Here is a 17,242-nt window from a genome sequence, read left to right as displayed (position 1 = left end):
TAAACACTTTAGAAGTGACTGCCCAAAACTGTAGGTCTTAGAAAACCTTGAAAATTGTTTTCACCAGTGTAATTAGTGCACAATACTGCCAACACCAGGAAATAGTCCAGCATCTCCCTTCAGTGCACTTCTTCCTGCAGAGACTGGAGGAAGTGCTGGCTATTCTGCCATTCAGATTCAGACTTAAAGGTCTCTTGTCCCTCTCCTGCATAATGGCTTTCCTGGTAAGTTACTGTCCTGTTTCGTGACTTGGAGAATCCAGTCCTTCCTGTAGTGTATGGAGGTTTAAGTAAACATTGTGCATTTCTAAAGCAGGATAAAGTGAGAATTACGGTGGTGGTTTTTACCCCCTCCAGCATTTGAAAGGGCTGACAGAAAGTTGTGAGCTTTTTTTGAAAAGTGTAGTTTCAGAACAAAACCTAGCATTTGGTAGATTCTTATGTAAGTGAAATGTAGTCTTCTGTCTACTCCAGATCAGTTTTTTCATTGATCATGTATTATTTTTTTTTAAGAGGCTGGCATGTGATATTTGTGCTGTATCAGGACCAGGGCACCATTTTGCTAAGCATTCTGTGTACACCTACAAGAGTGATCTCTGTCTGAACACATACAGAGGTTCAAGAAAGAGAGTGATGGAACAGAGGAGCTCTGTTTGTTACCTATGGCATACGTACTACTTGACTTTTATTTATTTTTATGCTGGAAGGCTTGCAGTTGAATACTCTGATCCGTCCTCGAGCCCTCTGTTTAGTAAGTGATACATTCCTTCCTCGCATGTACTACAAGTGGAATTGAGGTGTTAGGACTTCTACTGTGAGTATGCTGCTCCGCAGATGTTCCTATATTCATTCCCAATCCTAATTTCAGTTTTTTTACCATTTAATGCTGTGAAAAGGAGCCTTGTAGGATTTAATTGGCTATCTCACTTAGAGCTGTACTAGTTAATTACCAGTGGGTGGGGCCTTTAACTGTGGTGGTGAGTTACTGGTGGTTATTCTCCCAGTGTTTAGGTACAAGTCAGGTAAAATACAATGAAGCAGTGTTTCACAAATTGTCTTTGTGTGTTGAGACAGCTCTGAATGATGATAACCCTCATCAGTGCTTTGTCCCTTGCCAGTCTCTCTCAGGTATGCTTTGTGTCTCGGCGAACTGTTTTTAAGACTGTTGTTTATAACTCTGAAGCAAACTGCAAATTTTAATTTATTTAGTGTTTGTGTGGGGTTTTGTGTGTGGGGTTTCCCCCCCCCGTCTTAATACTGAAATTATTTTTTTCATTCTTGGCTTTAAAAACAAAAGAGTTTGTTCTAAAACCAAACTATGCTTCATGAGCACCTTACATCACTGCAAGGGTGGATGTGTGATATGAATGTTAAGGGGGGGAAAATGACTATTGTAAGAGACCCTGCAGGGAGAGTGGTGTGAGTATCACCCAGCTACCAGGTCTCCTGCCTGAGCTCTGTGCCTACACTGATCAAAAGAGAATTCCTCTAATCCAAGGCTTGGGAGAGCAGAGCCATTCAAAGTGGTTGTGTGTAGCATATAAATTTGTGAACAGAATTGGCCTTGTGCCTCTACGATGGAAAGACATCCCATCAGTCAGTAAATCCCCGTTCAATTCATAGACAATCAGGACCAGCTGTAGCACAATTAAAGTTGACAGCTCACCAGAGGATAGGCACACATTTTACAAACACAAATCACCTCCCCTTAGAAAGGGGCCCAGGCAGCCTTCTCGCTGGCTAGCAGCGCTGCTTGAGTGGTTGCTCTTATTTTAATTAGCCAAGGAGAGGTGCAGTGATTATTGCCAACAGGGACAGGAGGGCACTGGCAGATGGGGTCAGAAATCTTATATCCCCTTTTGTCTGTCCCTCTTCTCAGGTCTGACTGTATTTAAAACTAGGATTTTAAACCTGGTTCTACCTTACTGATGGGGAAGCAGTTGCACAAAGGACTGCTGCCTAAGACCTATTAAATATGACTTTTAGTTCAGCTGGTTTTCAAATCCTGTCTCTTCACAGGCATCTTCAATTGTAAAGCAGTTGTTTCTTGAGACCCCATAAATCTGCAAATACAAAAGTAGTTTCTAGTACAAGAACTCAAACCCTTACCGTTTGTACAGGAAGAGAAGTTAAAAGTGTTCTTGCAGCAATGGCAAACTCAGGTGAAAACATCCAGAAGACTTAAGTGCATAGCAGCTCTCCCTACAAAGGCAGATAAGACACTTACTACCAGTCCTGGCCAATCTGCCATAAAGAGGAGAGTCTTCCTCAATCCAGGTACTCAAAGAGTAACAGGAGGTAGATCCTCAGAACATGGCCATTTTGTATTTAATAAATGTTGTGCAGTTCAACTGTTCGGTGGGCACTGTTCATCACTACTCTCTCCACCAGTGTTCCCGTGACTCTGTGGAGCAGTGGTGTACTATTAGTAAGTTAGAGCTATGCTTTCTCTCTTCTGGAAGACCCTCTAAATAATTTTTTTTTCCTCATGTGAGGTTGTGCGTAAGTTCTTGGGTATGGAAGATGCTGGTCCAAAACTCTGCTCAGGTAGGCCAAGTGAAGAACTTAAGTCTCCTGTACACCAAGTAGCATGAAGATGGAAAAAACAGTGCACCGGCCCATGAGGGGAAGTTTAGTAAAGACTTAAGTAACTGTTTCCTCATCCTAGGTGTTAACAAGTTTAATGAAGGCCAGCAGCATGGCATTGATGCCCAAGGTAGTGTCTTTTCAGGTGCTGGTCTCTAGTTCCCTTTTGTAGTGGTTTTTCACATGTAAATTGCTGTTAAATACTTTTCCTTGTACAGCTACAGTAAAGATGAAGGTGGGATGTTAGGTATGTGGATCCTGTAGTACCCATGGTCATCTTTAATGCTTAGGAGACACCTTCATTTGTGATGGGAAGGGGTTTTTGCAGTTTTAAATCAGAGTTCCTGAATAATTGACACAATACAAGATTTAAAACACATAATTTTAATAACCCCCACAGGGGGAAAATATAGCTTATAAAACCAAGATGGTTAGGAAGAACAGATGGGTACTTGAAAGAAGAGTAAGGAGATAGTGTGGGTTGACCAAGCCAGCAGCTAAGCACCTGCACAGCTGCTTGCTCCCCCCTTCCCCAGCAGGACAGGGGAGAAGAGCAAAATCAAGCTAACTTTTGGGTTGAGATAGAGGTTTAGTAAGTGAAGGAAAGAGGCTGGGGGCAAACAAGTGATGCAATGGCAGTAACTCACCACCTCCCACAAGCAGACCCGTGCCCAGCCCATCTCTGAGCAGTGGCTACCTTGGCAGACAAAACCCCCAACCTTCTGCCATCCCAGTTTTACTGCCGAGCATGTATGGCATATCCCTTTAGCCAGTTCAGGTCAGCTGTCCCAGCTCTGCCCTCTCCCAGTTCCTAACCGGGGTTTCTAATTTTTTTAGAAAAAGAAATCTGTGACACTGTGCAAGCACTGCTCAGTAATAACCAAAACACTCTCCTATTTTCAAAATTTTAGCTACAAATTGCAAACACATCACTGCGAAGGTTGCTGTTAAGAAACTTATCTCAATCCTAGCCAGAACCAGTACAGAAGTATAATGTTCATAAAATCTGTTTCTCCCAACCTCTTGTACAGCTGAAGGCAGTCCTGTCACTTCATGTTAGCTTGGTCAAAGTTTTACTCCCCCTACAGTGCTGAGATCAGGTGATGACAAAAAGCTGATCTTTACATTTTAGCTCCTGAGGTTTTTCTAGTGTAATCCATGTGCTCCCTCTTTGAATTTTGGGGGGAAGTTTATTATAAACAATTATAAAAAATATATACCAAATTAATTTCAGCGAATATTTTAACTATACATAAGACAACACATTCTTAGCATTGATGTGCTACTGGAAAAGTTAGTTGAAGCAGTATTCAGCTGTCTTTCTAGGTAACAAATGCATAAAGAAGCAATGAAGACTGTGCTGAAATACAGTACCAGTGACTGTGTGCTTTTCTAAATGTAATTAAATGCTCTGTATGACAGAGGTTGTCAGTGCTGGGACTCCAGCTTACAGCTGATCCGACCTATCAGTCCTGCTCCCTTTCCTTCACAGCACAGTGCTCACACAGCACTCCCACCTACAGGGTATTCCTTAGCCTGGCTTCTGCAGTGCTCACCAGGACCCTTCTCTGATCTGACTTTTTTCCTGCTTCTAAAACGGCAGAGAATGGCAGTTTCTTCCCCACCATGAAGCGAGTTGAATTGGCTTACAGAAAAGTCTAGTGAACTCCAAAGCCGGTGCAAACTTAAGTGGCAGGAACAGGGGTGACAGAAATGGCAGCAGTGGCTGGATGTCGCTCATCTGGTAGCAGTGAATGATTATGATGCTCAGTGCTTCTCTTGAAATTTGTGGTGGTAGCCACAAAAAATGTTGGTAACAAGTGAAGACAGGTATAAAATCTGCAATATGGGTTATTGCCTCTATAAAACCAAAAGTGTTCACAGGGCTATTTCCTTCTTTAAACCTAAAGGAATATTATCAAACTTTCTAAACTTTTAATTGAAAACAAGAGCAAGATTAGCTCAGAGCACAGCTTCATAGGAATGTAATGAGTTAACAGAAGTAAGCGCCAGTATAGCATTTGTAAGCTATGAAGTTGGGTCTTCCAGCTTAGAAACATTTACCTGTTTTTATCATTGTACAGCATGTTATACTCAAAAGAATACTCCAGGAATAGGTCTGTAAAGGAAAAAACCCAACCAAACAACCCAACCAAACCCCCCCAAAAACAAATCAAAAAAAGGAAAACAGTATAGAAGTGTGCTTAACTGAAGAAACCTGTCTGGCATTAAGTACAGCCAGAAGGAATCTGGGTAATGAATTAAATGGATTCCAATTTACAGATGTTGCCGATGCTTTAGAAAGGCGACCACTGAGGTTTCAGTGCCCAAGGTTCCAGATGAGAGTGGGCCATTAAGAATTTGTTCAACTACTTCCCTTTTTTTACTGTCCAAAATGGGTGGTGGATTTTTTTTTTTATAAAGTTTTGACAAAGCTAATTATCTCCTTGAAAACATGATCAAGGCCACAAGTGAGAGGAAAAAACCCAGGCAGATTACAAATAAAGCACTGGTAGAATCAAGGGTGATGGCATAACATTCCTTGGTCAGTTTTGTCAATAATGACATAAGGCTCCTCGATTTCATTTACTTTCGAATTACAGTTTTCCAGCTTTACTTCACCACATTCAGAAGAGTCACATTCAGGCTGCAAGAGGTTCCTTCTGCCCTGTGCGTTGGTCCTTCTTATGCATGAAGACCGAACATCAATACTTTGTGGTGGAATGTAGGTGAGGTATGGGGGCTCTCTAATGCGTCTGAAGCACTCAGACGCTGTATGTGCATGAGAAGTATCCATTAATAGTCTCTTGCTATCAGAACCAGTTGTGGAATCCTCCATGTTCCCAGTAGTACAGCACAGATCTGACGATGGCTCAGTATGTACAGCTGCTGTGTTCTGCATCTGAGCGTTAGTCAGATATGTATGTTTTATTTTGGAGTGATTAAAGTCTTTTACATGCCTGCTACTTGTACTTGCATATGATACTGACTCAGGTTGGCCAGTTTCCTCTACTGGATACCTAAGGTCTTCCTGAGAGTCCTTGATCTGTAGTTTTGTGAAGGTTAAAGGCAGCTCACAAACCTCCTCCTCCCTAGGGACACTGCAGTTTTGGACAGATGCAACGTCCTTGTATGGCAGAGACTTCAGCTCATTGGGTTCATCTGTAGGGTCTGGGTCTATGCAATTTATGGCATCGTTAATTTCTGCTTCAATTGATTCTTCAGGGATGACTTGAGCTTTGTACACCGAAGTGTTTTTGCTGTCACAAGAGCTGTCAGCAAATATTGCAAAGGCTGGCGGACCGCTTGCTCCTGGTGAGAGTGGCACAGGCCTGATCTCATTTGCAGTTGACTCCGCAGTGACTGCCAAAACACATTCTTCACTTAGACTGACTCTTGGCTTTTTTTCAAAAGCTTTTGGAGGAAGAGTCTCACTGAAAATAGGTGTTTGTCCTATAACAATGTCACTATATTTGATCAAGAAGTCCTCGCTGTCTGAGCATTTGCCTGGAAAATGTACAGTGTTAATGACTTGCCTTTGGTGTTCCTGAAGCCTGTTAGTGGATTGAGCAACTGCTAACTGAGGCATGTCATCTTTGATCTTGAGATCCTCAGCAGTTTCAAAGTACATATCACTATTAGTTGAAGACTTCTGTTGAGTAGCAAGGCACAAAGATGTCTCACTGTTTTCTTTATTTTCTAGATTTTCAGCATCTTCTCTCTGGGGTTGATTCTCTTTGTCGTTATCTCCATGATGCCCGTGCATTTGTGTTTGCTTCTGTAAGGTCTTCTCCAAATTGCTATGTTTTTCTTCATTTGTCATTTCAAGGATGGTTTCACACTCAATTCTTGCCAGGAACATTTCAAATGCAGTCTGCTTTGTTTCCTCGTTGTTTCTTTTTTTGACAAGTGAAAACTCTGTTGCTGTTGTTGCAATGTAACCTATTTTCTCCAGTACTGTTTTTACAATGTCATCTGGGAGCACAGACTGAATACAGTAGACAAAATTACCGGTGAATGTCTGAAACAGAATGCAACATTGTAAAACAGATGAACACTGGGGGATGGGGGTGGGGGTGAGGGGAAGCATGAAAGATTTCCTAAAAATCAAAAGTATTTAAAAAATTACTTACATCTTTTAAAAAAACTATGTTCCTAAAAGCCTGAATTTTGAATCAAAGTGAGGCCTTTCTAACTGCATTATTTTGTCAGCCTCCCAAGCATTATAGCTTTGCTATAGCACATTAATTTCAGTTAAGTTATGCCAGTTTAAACCTGCTGAGATACTGGCTAAGAGCATCAGTATTCAAAACAGAGTAAAAAATCATTTTAGTCAAACTACAGAACCTCAGAAATAAATCTTATGTGCTCGACTGAAGAACGGAAAATTTTAAACAAAAGAAGATTCGTAGAATAAATCACTGAGGTCTAATATTTTCCTAAAGAAACACACATGATGCACTCTCTGTGCTAATCATATTTCTTAATTGGTGACAAGACTGTCACATTTTCCATGTTTCAGACTCCTGCTTTAACTCTACTTCCCCTGAATTAAGCTGCCATTTCTTTGAAAGCATCTTTTTGAAGGGAGACTATTCTAGCAGAAACACTGCCAAAATACAGCTTGAATAAAATGCTGTTGCTGTGTAACAACTTAAAAAATCGTTCAACATCTAGCCCAGGCATGAGGCCTAGTTTGTAAACTGGAAGTAGTTTTTGGTTTTGTCTGAAACACTGTGATTGAACAGACTATGTTGACATAAGCATAACCAACTCCAGGCAAGTCAGAACAGAATGGAGGCAGGAAAGTCAAGACCTCCAGAATCAGGATACCTTATTTTCAGGCTGCCCAGAGTGAGACTTACTGACCTGCTTCCTAAGGCTGAGTCCTAAGCATTAGTCTCAGAAGCACATGCTTGGGGGAGGTCAAAGCTGACTTCAAAAAAGGCCATTAACCTAAAAGGCCATAATACAATGCAGGACCAAGGCTCAGCCCATTCTCAGATAAATTTGTCAACAGTGTCTTTTACTTCTCAGCTTCTGTTTCTTCTGGAGGGGAAGTAAAGTGCAGGCATGCAGGGGGGGTGACATCAGAGCAGGTGAGAGGCAGGACACGTGAACAAGTATTCCACATACAACAAGAAACTTTTTATCAGACCTGTATGTACACAAGATACTGGTGACTGTCCAACTTGTGCCTTGCAGTCGAATTATTTCAGGCCTTCAGCAGGCTGTCTTGCACTTTGGATTACCCACAGTGGTGCTGATTTTAACGACGCCTAGGATTCTCATGTTATGAAAAGATAAGCCCATTAACTGTAGACCTGGTTATCTTATGCTTTGCCCTGTTTTAGGGAGATGAATGAGGAGAATCTACAGCTGTTTGAGAATCCACAGATGGAACCTAAGGTCAGGAAGAAGGAAAGAAATGGCTTTTCCTCACCAGCACCTGTTGCTGTAGTAAGGGAAGTAACTTTGCATCTTGGGTATTCAGGTATTTTGTTTAAATACAAGTAGGTTTTGCATGCGTTGACGACCGCTGTCTCTTCCGGACCATGAGACATGTTCTAGGGAACCAGGGTAACCTTCCACCTTGCAACAGCAACAGCATTTCCTTCTTAGGGGAGGGGTTTCCTACCCACTGCACCAGCTGCACTCACCAGAGCTTGGGCAGATGGCAAAATCACCGGCCCAGCAAGATACCGGCCCACTCGGCCATTGGCATCAAACTGTAACAAAAGGGACAACCAGGGCTAAAAAGCATCGCCTCCTTATGGGCAAGCAAAGGTTAAAACTCAAAGTAACGGCCATCTGTGCCTCTCACTGTATCTTTTTACTTCCCCACTAACTCACAACAACTGATAATAATAACGTCTGTAATGCTAACGATAACTTGTCTCCGTTTCCAGCCCCTTGAGCTGCTCAGCGCTCCTGGGAAGGCCCCTGCAGGGCCGGCCTCGGCGAGGCCAAGGCCGCCGAAAGCCAGCGAATACCCCGCAGCGCTCAGGGCACCCCTACCCCGTTCGAAAGGGGCTCCTCACGCTGTCCGCGGCTCGCCGAGCCCCCTGCGCCGCAGGCCCGGGGCAGAGGCCTCGGAGCTCCGCGGCCACCACCCCACAGGCCGGCCGAGGCCTCCCCGGGCCGGCGGCACCCCCCGCCCAGGCCCCGCGGCGCCGCCCACCTTCAGCGACCGGATCTCCTTGCGCCACGGGCTGAGCAGCAGGTTGATGCAGAGTAGCTCCAGCACCTCCAGCGCCTTCAGCAGGTCGCGCAGGACGGGGCCGCCCCGCCGGCCGCGGGCCCGCCGGCACAGCTCCGCCACGCCGCACACGTCCAGGGCGCCGCGCCGCCGCGAGCCCAGCAGCCGCCGCGCCCTCGCCTTCAGGGCGGCCTCGTCGCAGGCCGCCAGCTTCCCCTCCGCCCCTCGGGCCGCGTAGTACGCCATATAGTCTCGCAACACCTCCTCCTCGGCCGCCGCCGGCTCCTTCATGGCGCCGCCGCACCGGCTGAGCCGCCCGGCGGGCCGCGGCGCCGCTCGGGCCGCCATTGGTCGCTACGCCGGCCGCGCCGGGCGGTCAGTGGTGCCCCGCCGTGTCAGTCAGGGCGGGGGGCGGGCGCCCCGCCGAACCGAAAGCGAAAGGCGGGAGGGCGGGGCGGGCGCTGCCGCGTGGGCGGGGCGATCTCCGGCGCTGTGCGCGGGCTGGTGGCGCTGAGCGCGGCCGCGTGGCGCTGCCCAGGCGAGGGGAGGCGAGGCCGCGCCGCGCTGAGGTGAGGCCTCTCGCTTCCCGCTCCGGCTGCCTCGGGCCTGCTCCTGCCTCTTTCCAGTGCTGTGGTCCCGGCTGCTTTCTTGGCTGCCCGCGGGCCATGAAGGGAGGTGTCTGCTGTCGGCTTGGGGAGGTTCGGCTCGGTGGTCAAGGTCTGGCGTGGGGATGAAAGCTGCCCTAATGGTGACTGCGCTGTGGGGTGAAGTGGGAGCATCTGTAACATAACCCTCTCTTTGTGTGTTTTGTTGTTCTTGTTGTATGTTGCCTCAGATGAAACAGGCTTGGGTCTTCTGCTATGGTAGTTGAGAAGTTTCCTGGAAAGGGTTTGAAATGGAGGTCGAGTCCAGCAGCTGGAAAACAAACCCGACTTTTTGTCCAGATGGTTTTGCTAATCTTGACTTTCTGAACCTGAATTTTGGGTCACTTCATATGGCTGCTACAATGTAGTTCACCTGTGTGATTTTATAACTTAGTGTCAGCATCGGCCTCCCTTGACCTTAATTTTCCTTGTAGACCAGCTGGGCGGGTGCCTTCAGTGGTGTCTCTGCTGACTTGACTTGCTGCAGGTGTGAATTTGACTTAATGTTTTTTTAATGGCTCATCTTATTATAGATTGTCTTCATTACACTATAGGTTTTTAAATGAATATCTGTCTCCCTGCTAACTACTGGGAATGTGTGGCTTCTTCTGATTAAATGAAATCTCAGGCTTGACCGCAGTCCTGTTTCTTTTCTTGCAGAAAGTGGCTGTATGGAGTTGCAAACAAACCGGTTTTCTCTCTGACTTTCCAGGCAAGTGGGTTTTCCAAAAACATATGCTTTTGATCGTCATTCCAAGTGAAATGTCACTAGGAAATACTTTTGTAGAATTTGTGTATGGATAATTGCTATATAAAAATTGCTGATCTAGCCAAGAGGGAAGGGGGAACAAATCCCCATACTACCACCACATGTTAAAATGAGGCCATCTGGCCATCTGCCGCGATGTCTGCCTTTCCTCCTCTACCATATGCGCATGCATACACAGACAAGCTTGGCTATACTCTTAGCAGGGTGCCTTCAGGCAACTTAGTTCTCTTCTTGCCATGTGCAAAACTTTACTGACCCAAATGAAAGGGTTGGATTTCATGTTTCTGCACACCCGCTCCCACAGGGGTAGGATTGGATTCTTTATGCTTTGCAGTTCTCCTTAATGTATAGAATAGCTGCATTTTGTTAAAGCCAGGCATGTTTTAGTAGAATGATTCAGGGAATCTTGCGTTGGTTCTTTTGAGACTTTCACTTCTCAATAGAGCATATTTGTATAATACATAAAATACTGAGTTATCTCATATATCTACCTATTATTGCATTGTTATATTTGGAATTAGTTTCCCAGTACAGCCTCCAAAAATGGGATTTATTTTCTGTATTTTGAAGGTCTTAATGCTTTGAAAGCCTGTTTTCTAAAAGGGAAACTTAATTGCTTCCCTGGCATGTGTGTGTGGTACCAATCCTGTCACTGCCAACAGGGCAGAGTCCTTGCCCGTGACCCAGGTGCTCAAAAGTCCATTTGCAATTTCCTAAGCTATGAGGTCTTCCATCTTGCTCCTCCTTCATCAATGAAATTTTGAAAGAGATTTTCAATGAGGTTTTGCAAAGGAGTTTTGCTCTTTTCTGGGTGTATTAATTTTGTTTATTATTGATTTCAATCTCTTGCAGAAATAAAAAATACTGCGAGGAGCAAAGCTGTGACAAAATAATCTTAAGTTTTACAGGGTTCTTTCACTGCTTCATTGTCATTTGAATTTTCTTTTTTTTAAAAAAAGTCTCTCCATTGTGAATGGATTTAGTTTCATTTGGAGTGTTACAGAAGATAGACTTTATGAAAAAGACTACAGCAAGATAAAAGCCTGGTCATTAGTTCTAGGGGAGAAGAGGAATTCAGTAGAAAGGAATGGCTGCTTCCAGCTGCGCATGCAAACTGTTGCTGTTTCCCTGGAGTTCAAAAGATATAATGCCAATAGCTGGTGAACTCCATCAAGTTGTATACCTGATTTTTCTTTTTTTTTTTCATTGTAGTTGGGCTAATTTAGGCAGAGAAGGGCTATTGTAATGGCATTGATAGGAAATGCAGGAGAACAAATAAGCATGTGGACCTGTCTGAAAATCTGGGCTGTTAATTTATGGTATGCTTATGAGTTCAGTAGGCAGTGTTCAAGCATGTGTGACTGTGAGCTATGGAAAAGGGAAATAAAGATGAACTTTGCTAGCTGAGAAGAAGTTTTAATACATGAGATGCTGTTGGGGATTCAGAAAACATGGATTTAGTTTCTATCTATCAACATTTATATCAACATATATATCAACAGAAATATTCTCATTTCACATGTAGCTTTTTGCTGTGACAACAGTATGGTGTTAGGAATCTTGTAGTTCTCACTGGGTCACTAATGTGGTCTGGGCTAAGAGAATCCTCCTTCCCAGAGGGTATTGGCAGAACATCTAGGGTTTGGAAACAAAAGTACAACTAACAATTCCCAGGCCATGAAGCAGTGTCAGACACTGTCAGACAGTGTTAAAGAGAGGACATGGAAAGCTCCACTAGAAGGAGAGGACTGAAACTTGGGGTTTCCATTCTCAGTAACATGTGGAATTTTTCCCCTTCATTCTAGTATCTCATTTCTAGGTAGCAGTGAGGAACAGCTTTCTATTCTCTGTCATGCAAAACCAAGAAAAATAATAACCAGGCCTTTTAACTTTCTTGTTCTTTTTTTCTAGGTAGTCCGGTTTGTCGTCTTCCTTGAAGTGTACAGCCTCAGCCTGGACTTGATTTCCTAACAGACCAGTAGTGAGTGAAAAGCTATTTTGAATGTTCTAAGAATAACAGCACTGTTTGTATTCCCAGGCTGTTATTAGTTTTTCTTTTTTTCCTAGTAGTGTGACAGTATTGGCTCACAGTTAGGCCGTATTTGTTTCAGTCTAATTCTCAGACATTCTCCTGTAGTCTTAACAGGTTGTTCTGTGTTGTGTTTGTGAATTTGAGCCTACATTTCTCAAGTGCAGAAATTGTATTTGTCCTCTTAGTTTAACGTAAATTGATGATTTTTAATAGGTCCATTCTCTCTCAAAGCTCTGAAATCCCGCAACACTCAGCACTTTCATTAGGACATAGGTGATCCCACCTGATGCATCCTTTCAAACTAACAGCAATTGATACTCCCTTGTATGATGATTATTATTTTAATTTACAGAAGTCTGTGGTTATAATTTTATGTAGACAGTATGTCTTTAGTTTAAGGAGGGGAATAATTTGTCAGATTGTACCATGAGAGTTAGATCAGTTTGATGTAGTTTCCATTCAGGAAATACTGTTACACACCTTGCTGTGCTAAAAAATTACCTGGTTGAATATTTCTGGGAAGACTGGCTTGTTATTTCCTGCCTTTTCTTTTTCCCTTGGTGACACGTTGCCATTTTCCAGTCTCCTGACCTCAGTAATTTTCAGAGGTACCTATGTATGTGTTTGTGAGGGTTTCTGATGCTTCTTGAAATGCCTGAGAATATTTCAAAGGTAACAATTTTCACTGCAGCAGTACTGTAGACTCTTCCCTTTCTGCTCTTGCTTAGCTGGGCTGATCCTGGCTGGGCACACATGGACTCGTCTGCCTGAGCAGAAGAGACCTGACTGCTCTGATGGCTGCTTATTCCTGTGATCTCTGACAAATGTAAAATCCAAATATAAGTGGCTGAACTGTGATGTTGCTTAGTCAACAGTTGCTTAGTTGCCTGATTAACAGGAGGCTAAATAAAGGCTGTGGGTAGTACCAAAGTGATACTGACACAATAAAAAGCACAGAGGCTATACATGTATGTTCTTTACTGAAAGTTTGTGTAAAGATCAATATACTAAAAATCAAAGCAAAAGAGGTGACTACAGAAATACAGTACTGTTATCACGTAGCAAGAAACAGCATGTCCAAACAATTTTCTTTCTGATATTAGTCATGTAATAAATGAAAGGCCTGTGTTAAGCCAGTTTTAGCACTGCCATTAAAATTATGTGAGAGTTTACGATACAGTCTGATAGGAGGACATGAATTTCTTAAGAGGAGTGTTAGGAGACACTGTCAGCTTTGCCAAGATTTTTCTGGGATCTTAAATATTCTTCAAGAAATGAAAACATGTTCTTACTGTATGATTACTAGAAATCTCAATGCTGTTCCAGTTTAGTGTTGGAAGCTGTTAGAGCAGCTTTGGAGCTGTAAACTTCTCTTTCAAGTATTGTCTGTTTGCAGGGTTGGATTCATAAGCTTTTTTTCCCAAAACGTTGTTGGTGTCTCCTCGTTAAAAAGATTAACAAGAGTAGAGAATTTTAAGCCACTCTTGCAAGTGATAGTGGTAAGGTATCGCTGAAGGTAGCATACTCTACTTTTAATTCACAGGTGTTTTGGTTTTTTTTAGGGTATTTGTTTATAACAAATGATGTAGCCTATGCATTTAGTGGTAACTTAGAAAAATGCTGCAGTATGGAAGTGTATGTTTTGGTTGGCTTCCATATCTGCGTGACAAAGGAGCTGGGATTATTTTGCTGGACGAGCCCCTCATTGTGAACTCCTTGTGGTGTGATAACCAGATCACTTGCCTTTATAAAGCAGTACACCACAAGAGGGAGTAGTCAGCTATTGGTAAGTAATGCTGCTACATGCAATCCAGATCGCAATGCTAAGGATGCTTAACTCATACCAAATGAAGAAAGGCTTTGAATAGTTTTCTATAATCTTAGAAATGCATTTCTATCATGAGGTAAAATACCCATTTCCCATTTTCATCACAGGCCGACTTAAAATCAGCTTACTTTGTAAACCACAGATAGAAAGTTAGTGGAAGGGCATGAAATCCCTGTCAGGTTAAAAAGCCTAACAGGTTGAAAGGATTTCCCAGCATGCACAGAAACTGTAAACATCTGTAACAGAGTAGAGGTTTGCCTGCCAGGCGTGAAAAGCCCTCTGTGCTTGTCTTCAGAAGAACCTTCAGGTTTGTCATGTAAGACATGTAAGAGACATGCTTTCAAGGGGAAAAAAATAATCGCATTTGCTTCCTAATATTTGTTTATTAGATTTCCCCCGCCACCTCCCCAGTAGCAGCCTGAAGTAAGCCGGTCTGGTCCCAGTGCCTTACCCTGTTCTAGGCAGGTCTCCAAGAGCTGCAGGAAGACACAGCTATGAAAGCGTGTCCTATTCTGCATAAATAAACCGCTGTGCTTTCCTTCATGTTTTATTTTCCTGCCAGTAAAACTGACTGGTACGTTTCTATGTCGGTTTTCATTTCTGGCCCCTAATAGATGGTGTAGAGTGTTGTTTCTCTTATTGCAGGATACTTTGCATGCCACAAAACTTTACATTTGTACTTTATACAGAGGAATAGTTCTGTCTGTTAAAAGTACAGATGTGAAACACAGCCTACATTCTGGCAATTCCAGCTAGCGGTTTTGCAATGCAAAATTGTGATTTTTTTTTGTTGTTTTGGATATAGTATACTAAGAATATTGAAAATCTTGCTGAACTGCAACAGAATTCTGTTATTTTAGCAAAATACATATTTACTCTTATCTACTTAGCAAAAAATGTGTACTTACCTTATCTCATCATATGCATATGACTCAGTAATGGTATAATTTATACAGCAGTAAGAACCGTATAATTACTTCCCATCTAAGTATTAATTATAATTGTGTCAATCTTCAGTGTTGAATGATGATTACAGTTGAAAATTATTTAGTATTTACAAAAAAATCTAAGTGCAATTTTAATAATTTGGATGATGCTTCCTCTAAAACGCGATTTTATATTTACTATACTCATTTTTACATATCCTTCAGTGGGGGTAGTCTGTTTTATCAGAGTAAAAAAAAACCAAACCATTTTTTTCACTGAAAATACCTCTAAGATTTAGTGGAGATTAGCCTCTGATAACTCTACTAACACGTACTGGTTGAACATGTAGTTTAGTTGTTACGTGGAGACAGGGTGCTTGTGTACTGTGCAAGACTAAACTCACATCTGCAGTTTGCCTCTGCTGTTCCTGCCAGTGTGCATCTCCAACTTGTATGCACTTACCAAATGAACATGTGAGTGAACAGAGGCTAGATTTGTGGGTACCAAAATTTCAGTGAAAAGGATCATGCCTAATAAAAGAGGGTTCTCTGTTAACTGTGCATGCCAAGTCCAGCATCTATGATTTATATCACACTAATGCAATTACTAGAGATCAAGGTCCTTTGTAACACTGCAGCCTCCTTACTGAAGAAAGAGACCAGTTAGGGCCTGAAAATGCAGTCATGCATGGGAGTCAGCATGAAGCATCTTCTGGGATTCCAGGCACTGCCCTTCATTGGCTATAGCAAGTCCCTGTGAAGGGCATGCAGCTCCCAGCCTGCACACAGCTGTAGTTCAGCTTCTGTAGGTAAAGCCAATTGGTGTTTGGGTTTCCATTGCCACCTCTCCATCGCTTGCCGCTGGTTTCTTTTTGAGGAAGACTGAATAGCAGGCTTTGCAATGCTCTGGAAAGCCTGGTACTGGCCAGGCTTTCCAAAGGAAAAATGTGACTCACAATATTATTCTCCTTTTTCTTTCACTCCTGTATGGCACTGATAGTCATATTTTGCAGGCAGTGCTCTGTCTCTGTCTAAGGAAATACATATTTAGACAAAGCATTGTTTAAAAATGCTTTGTTGCCAAGACACTGAATGAAATGTACTTACTAGTGAAACCTAGAAAGACAACAAAATGCTCATCTTTTTCCTTCTGCTTTAAAACATGCGAACTATCATGAAATCAAGTAGGCTTGACTGGATAACATGTATCTATGTTAAGAGTGGCTGATTTCAATGTGTTTTGAAATGCTTCAAAAAGGTCAGATGCACCACTTGTCACTGCTGCTCTTTTATGCTGTGTGATGTCATGGAACACTTTGAAGCACAAAGAGGGAGGATTAGGTAAACTTTCAAAATTCGCTGTAAAAAATAAAATCCCATTGCATCCCTGTTTAAAGATATAAAATAAGTAAAACTTTCAGAGGTTTTGTTCTTCCATTTAAATGTTTTTTGTTGGTCTGAGTTCTTCAGAAGAATTGAAGGAAAGAGCCACTTCTATTCACATGATTTGGTTCAGAAGGGTCTGGTAGTCAGTGGAAGTATTTTTCAGTACTTCCATTGGAACGAGTGGGATGGGGATATTCTGTTCACACACTACCGTCTCGTACAGGGGAGCAGCCTCCAGAGCGAGAGATGACAAAGAGATGGATGAAATGGGCTGCTGCAAGTCCTGCAGCCTGACTGCATAATTTGCAGCTTGTCCTGCAGTCCCAGATGCTGCTGCTTCTTCCAAGCTAATGTTTATAGATATTTCATTTCTTTGACAAGGGTCCGTAAGAGAATATGGGGGAGGATCATCTGTGGGAATATATATTTGTGTTGCTCCTGGCCCCACACATTCATCGTAGCTGAAAGAAAAAAATAATTTTTCATTAGATTCCTGTAAAAAATGCCACAGTACATTATTTTCAGCATAACAGGGGCAGGTAAAGCGAGAAGAAGAGGATCATCTGGTGTTTTGTTCCTCAGCCCACATCCTTGCTTATCCTGCCATGTGAGACACTCGAGAGCATAATACTTAAAAGCACATCTCCAGCTACCTAAAGATAATCCCAGAGGTCTCAGTGAAAGTTCAGACCCCATCCTCCTGCATGAAAGTAACATCTGTGGCAGCATTGTTCTGCTGGGGCCCCTGAGGATAAGCCCAGCTCCTCACAGCCTGTTATGCAGGAGCAGGAGGAATAACACTGCTGGCTCACACAAGGCTGTGCACGCTGCACCAGTCACGTGAGTGTAACACAGTGGGGACTCAGTCCTGCT

General features: G+C 43.0%; 2 protein-coding genes across 3 annotated transcripts in view; both read right to left on the bottom strand.

Moving 5' to 3' along the window:
- Positions 1–2,953: 2,953 nt before the first annotated feature.
- Positions 2,954–9,155, bottom strand: LOC121098142. Its single transcript, XM_040615822.1, has 2 exons — positions 8,767–9,155; positions 2,954–6,606 (listed from the first exon to the last, which is right to left on the bottom strand). Exons 1-2 carry the CDS (start codon positions 9,130–9,132, stop codon positions 5,104–5,106), a joined length of 1,869 nt encoding a protein of 622 aa, XP_040471756.1. The 5' UTR covers positions 9,133–9,155; the 3' UTR covers positions 2,954–5,103.
- A 4,037-nt stretch (positions 9,156–13,192) lies between these two features.
- Positions 13,193–17,242, bottom strand: part of BEAN1 (brain expressed associated with NEDD4 1) — a 61,332-nt gene continuing 57,282 nt past the window's right edge. For both annotated transcript variants that reach the window (XM_040615083.1, XM_040615084.1), the window contains one exon: positions 13,193–16,830. In XM_040615083.1, the coding sequence (XP_040471017.1) occupies positions 16,482–16,830 (349 nt within the window). In that variant the 3' untranslated portion in view covers positions 13,193–16,481. The remainder of the gene's footprint in view (positions 16,831–17,242) is intronic.

Source organism: Falco naumanni, chromosome 15, assembly GCF_017639655.2.
Source record: "Falco naumanni isolate bFalNau1 chromosome 15, bFalNau1.pat, whole genome shotgun sequence".
Taxonomy (NCBI): Eukaryota; Metazoa; Chordata; class Aves; order Falconiformes; family Falconidae; genus Falco; species Falco naumanni.
This window is presented reverse-complemented; position numbering and strand designations above follow the sequence as displayed.

Coding starts and splice junctions, on each gene's coding strand:
- LOC121098142 (XM_040615822.1), bottom strand. CDS start 9,132: ATGGCGGCCCGAGCGGCGCCGCGGCCCGCCGGGCGGCTCAGCCGGTGC. Junction 6,607..8,766: donor AGGAGATCCGGTCGCTGAAG/GTGGGCGGCGCC, acceptor ATTCTGTTTCAG/ACATTCACCGGTAATTTTGT.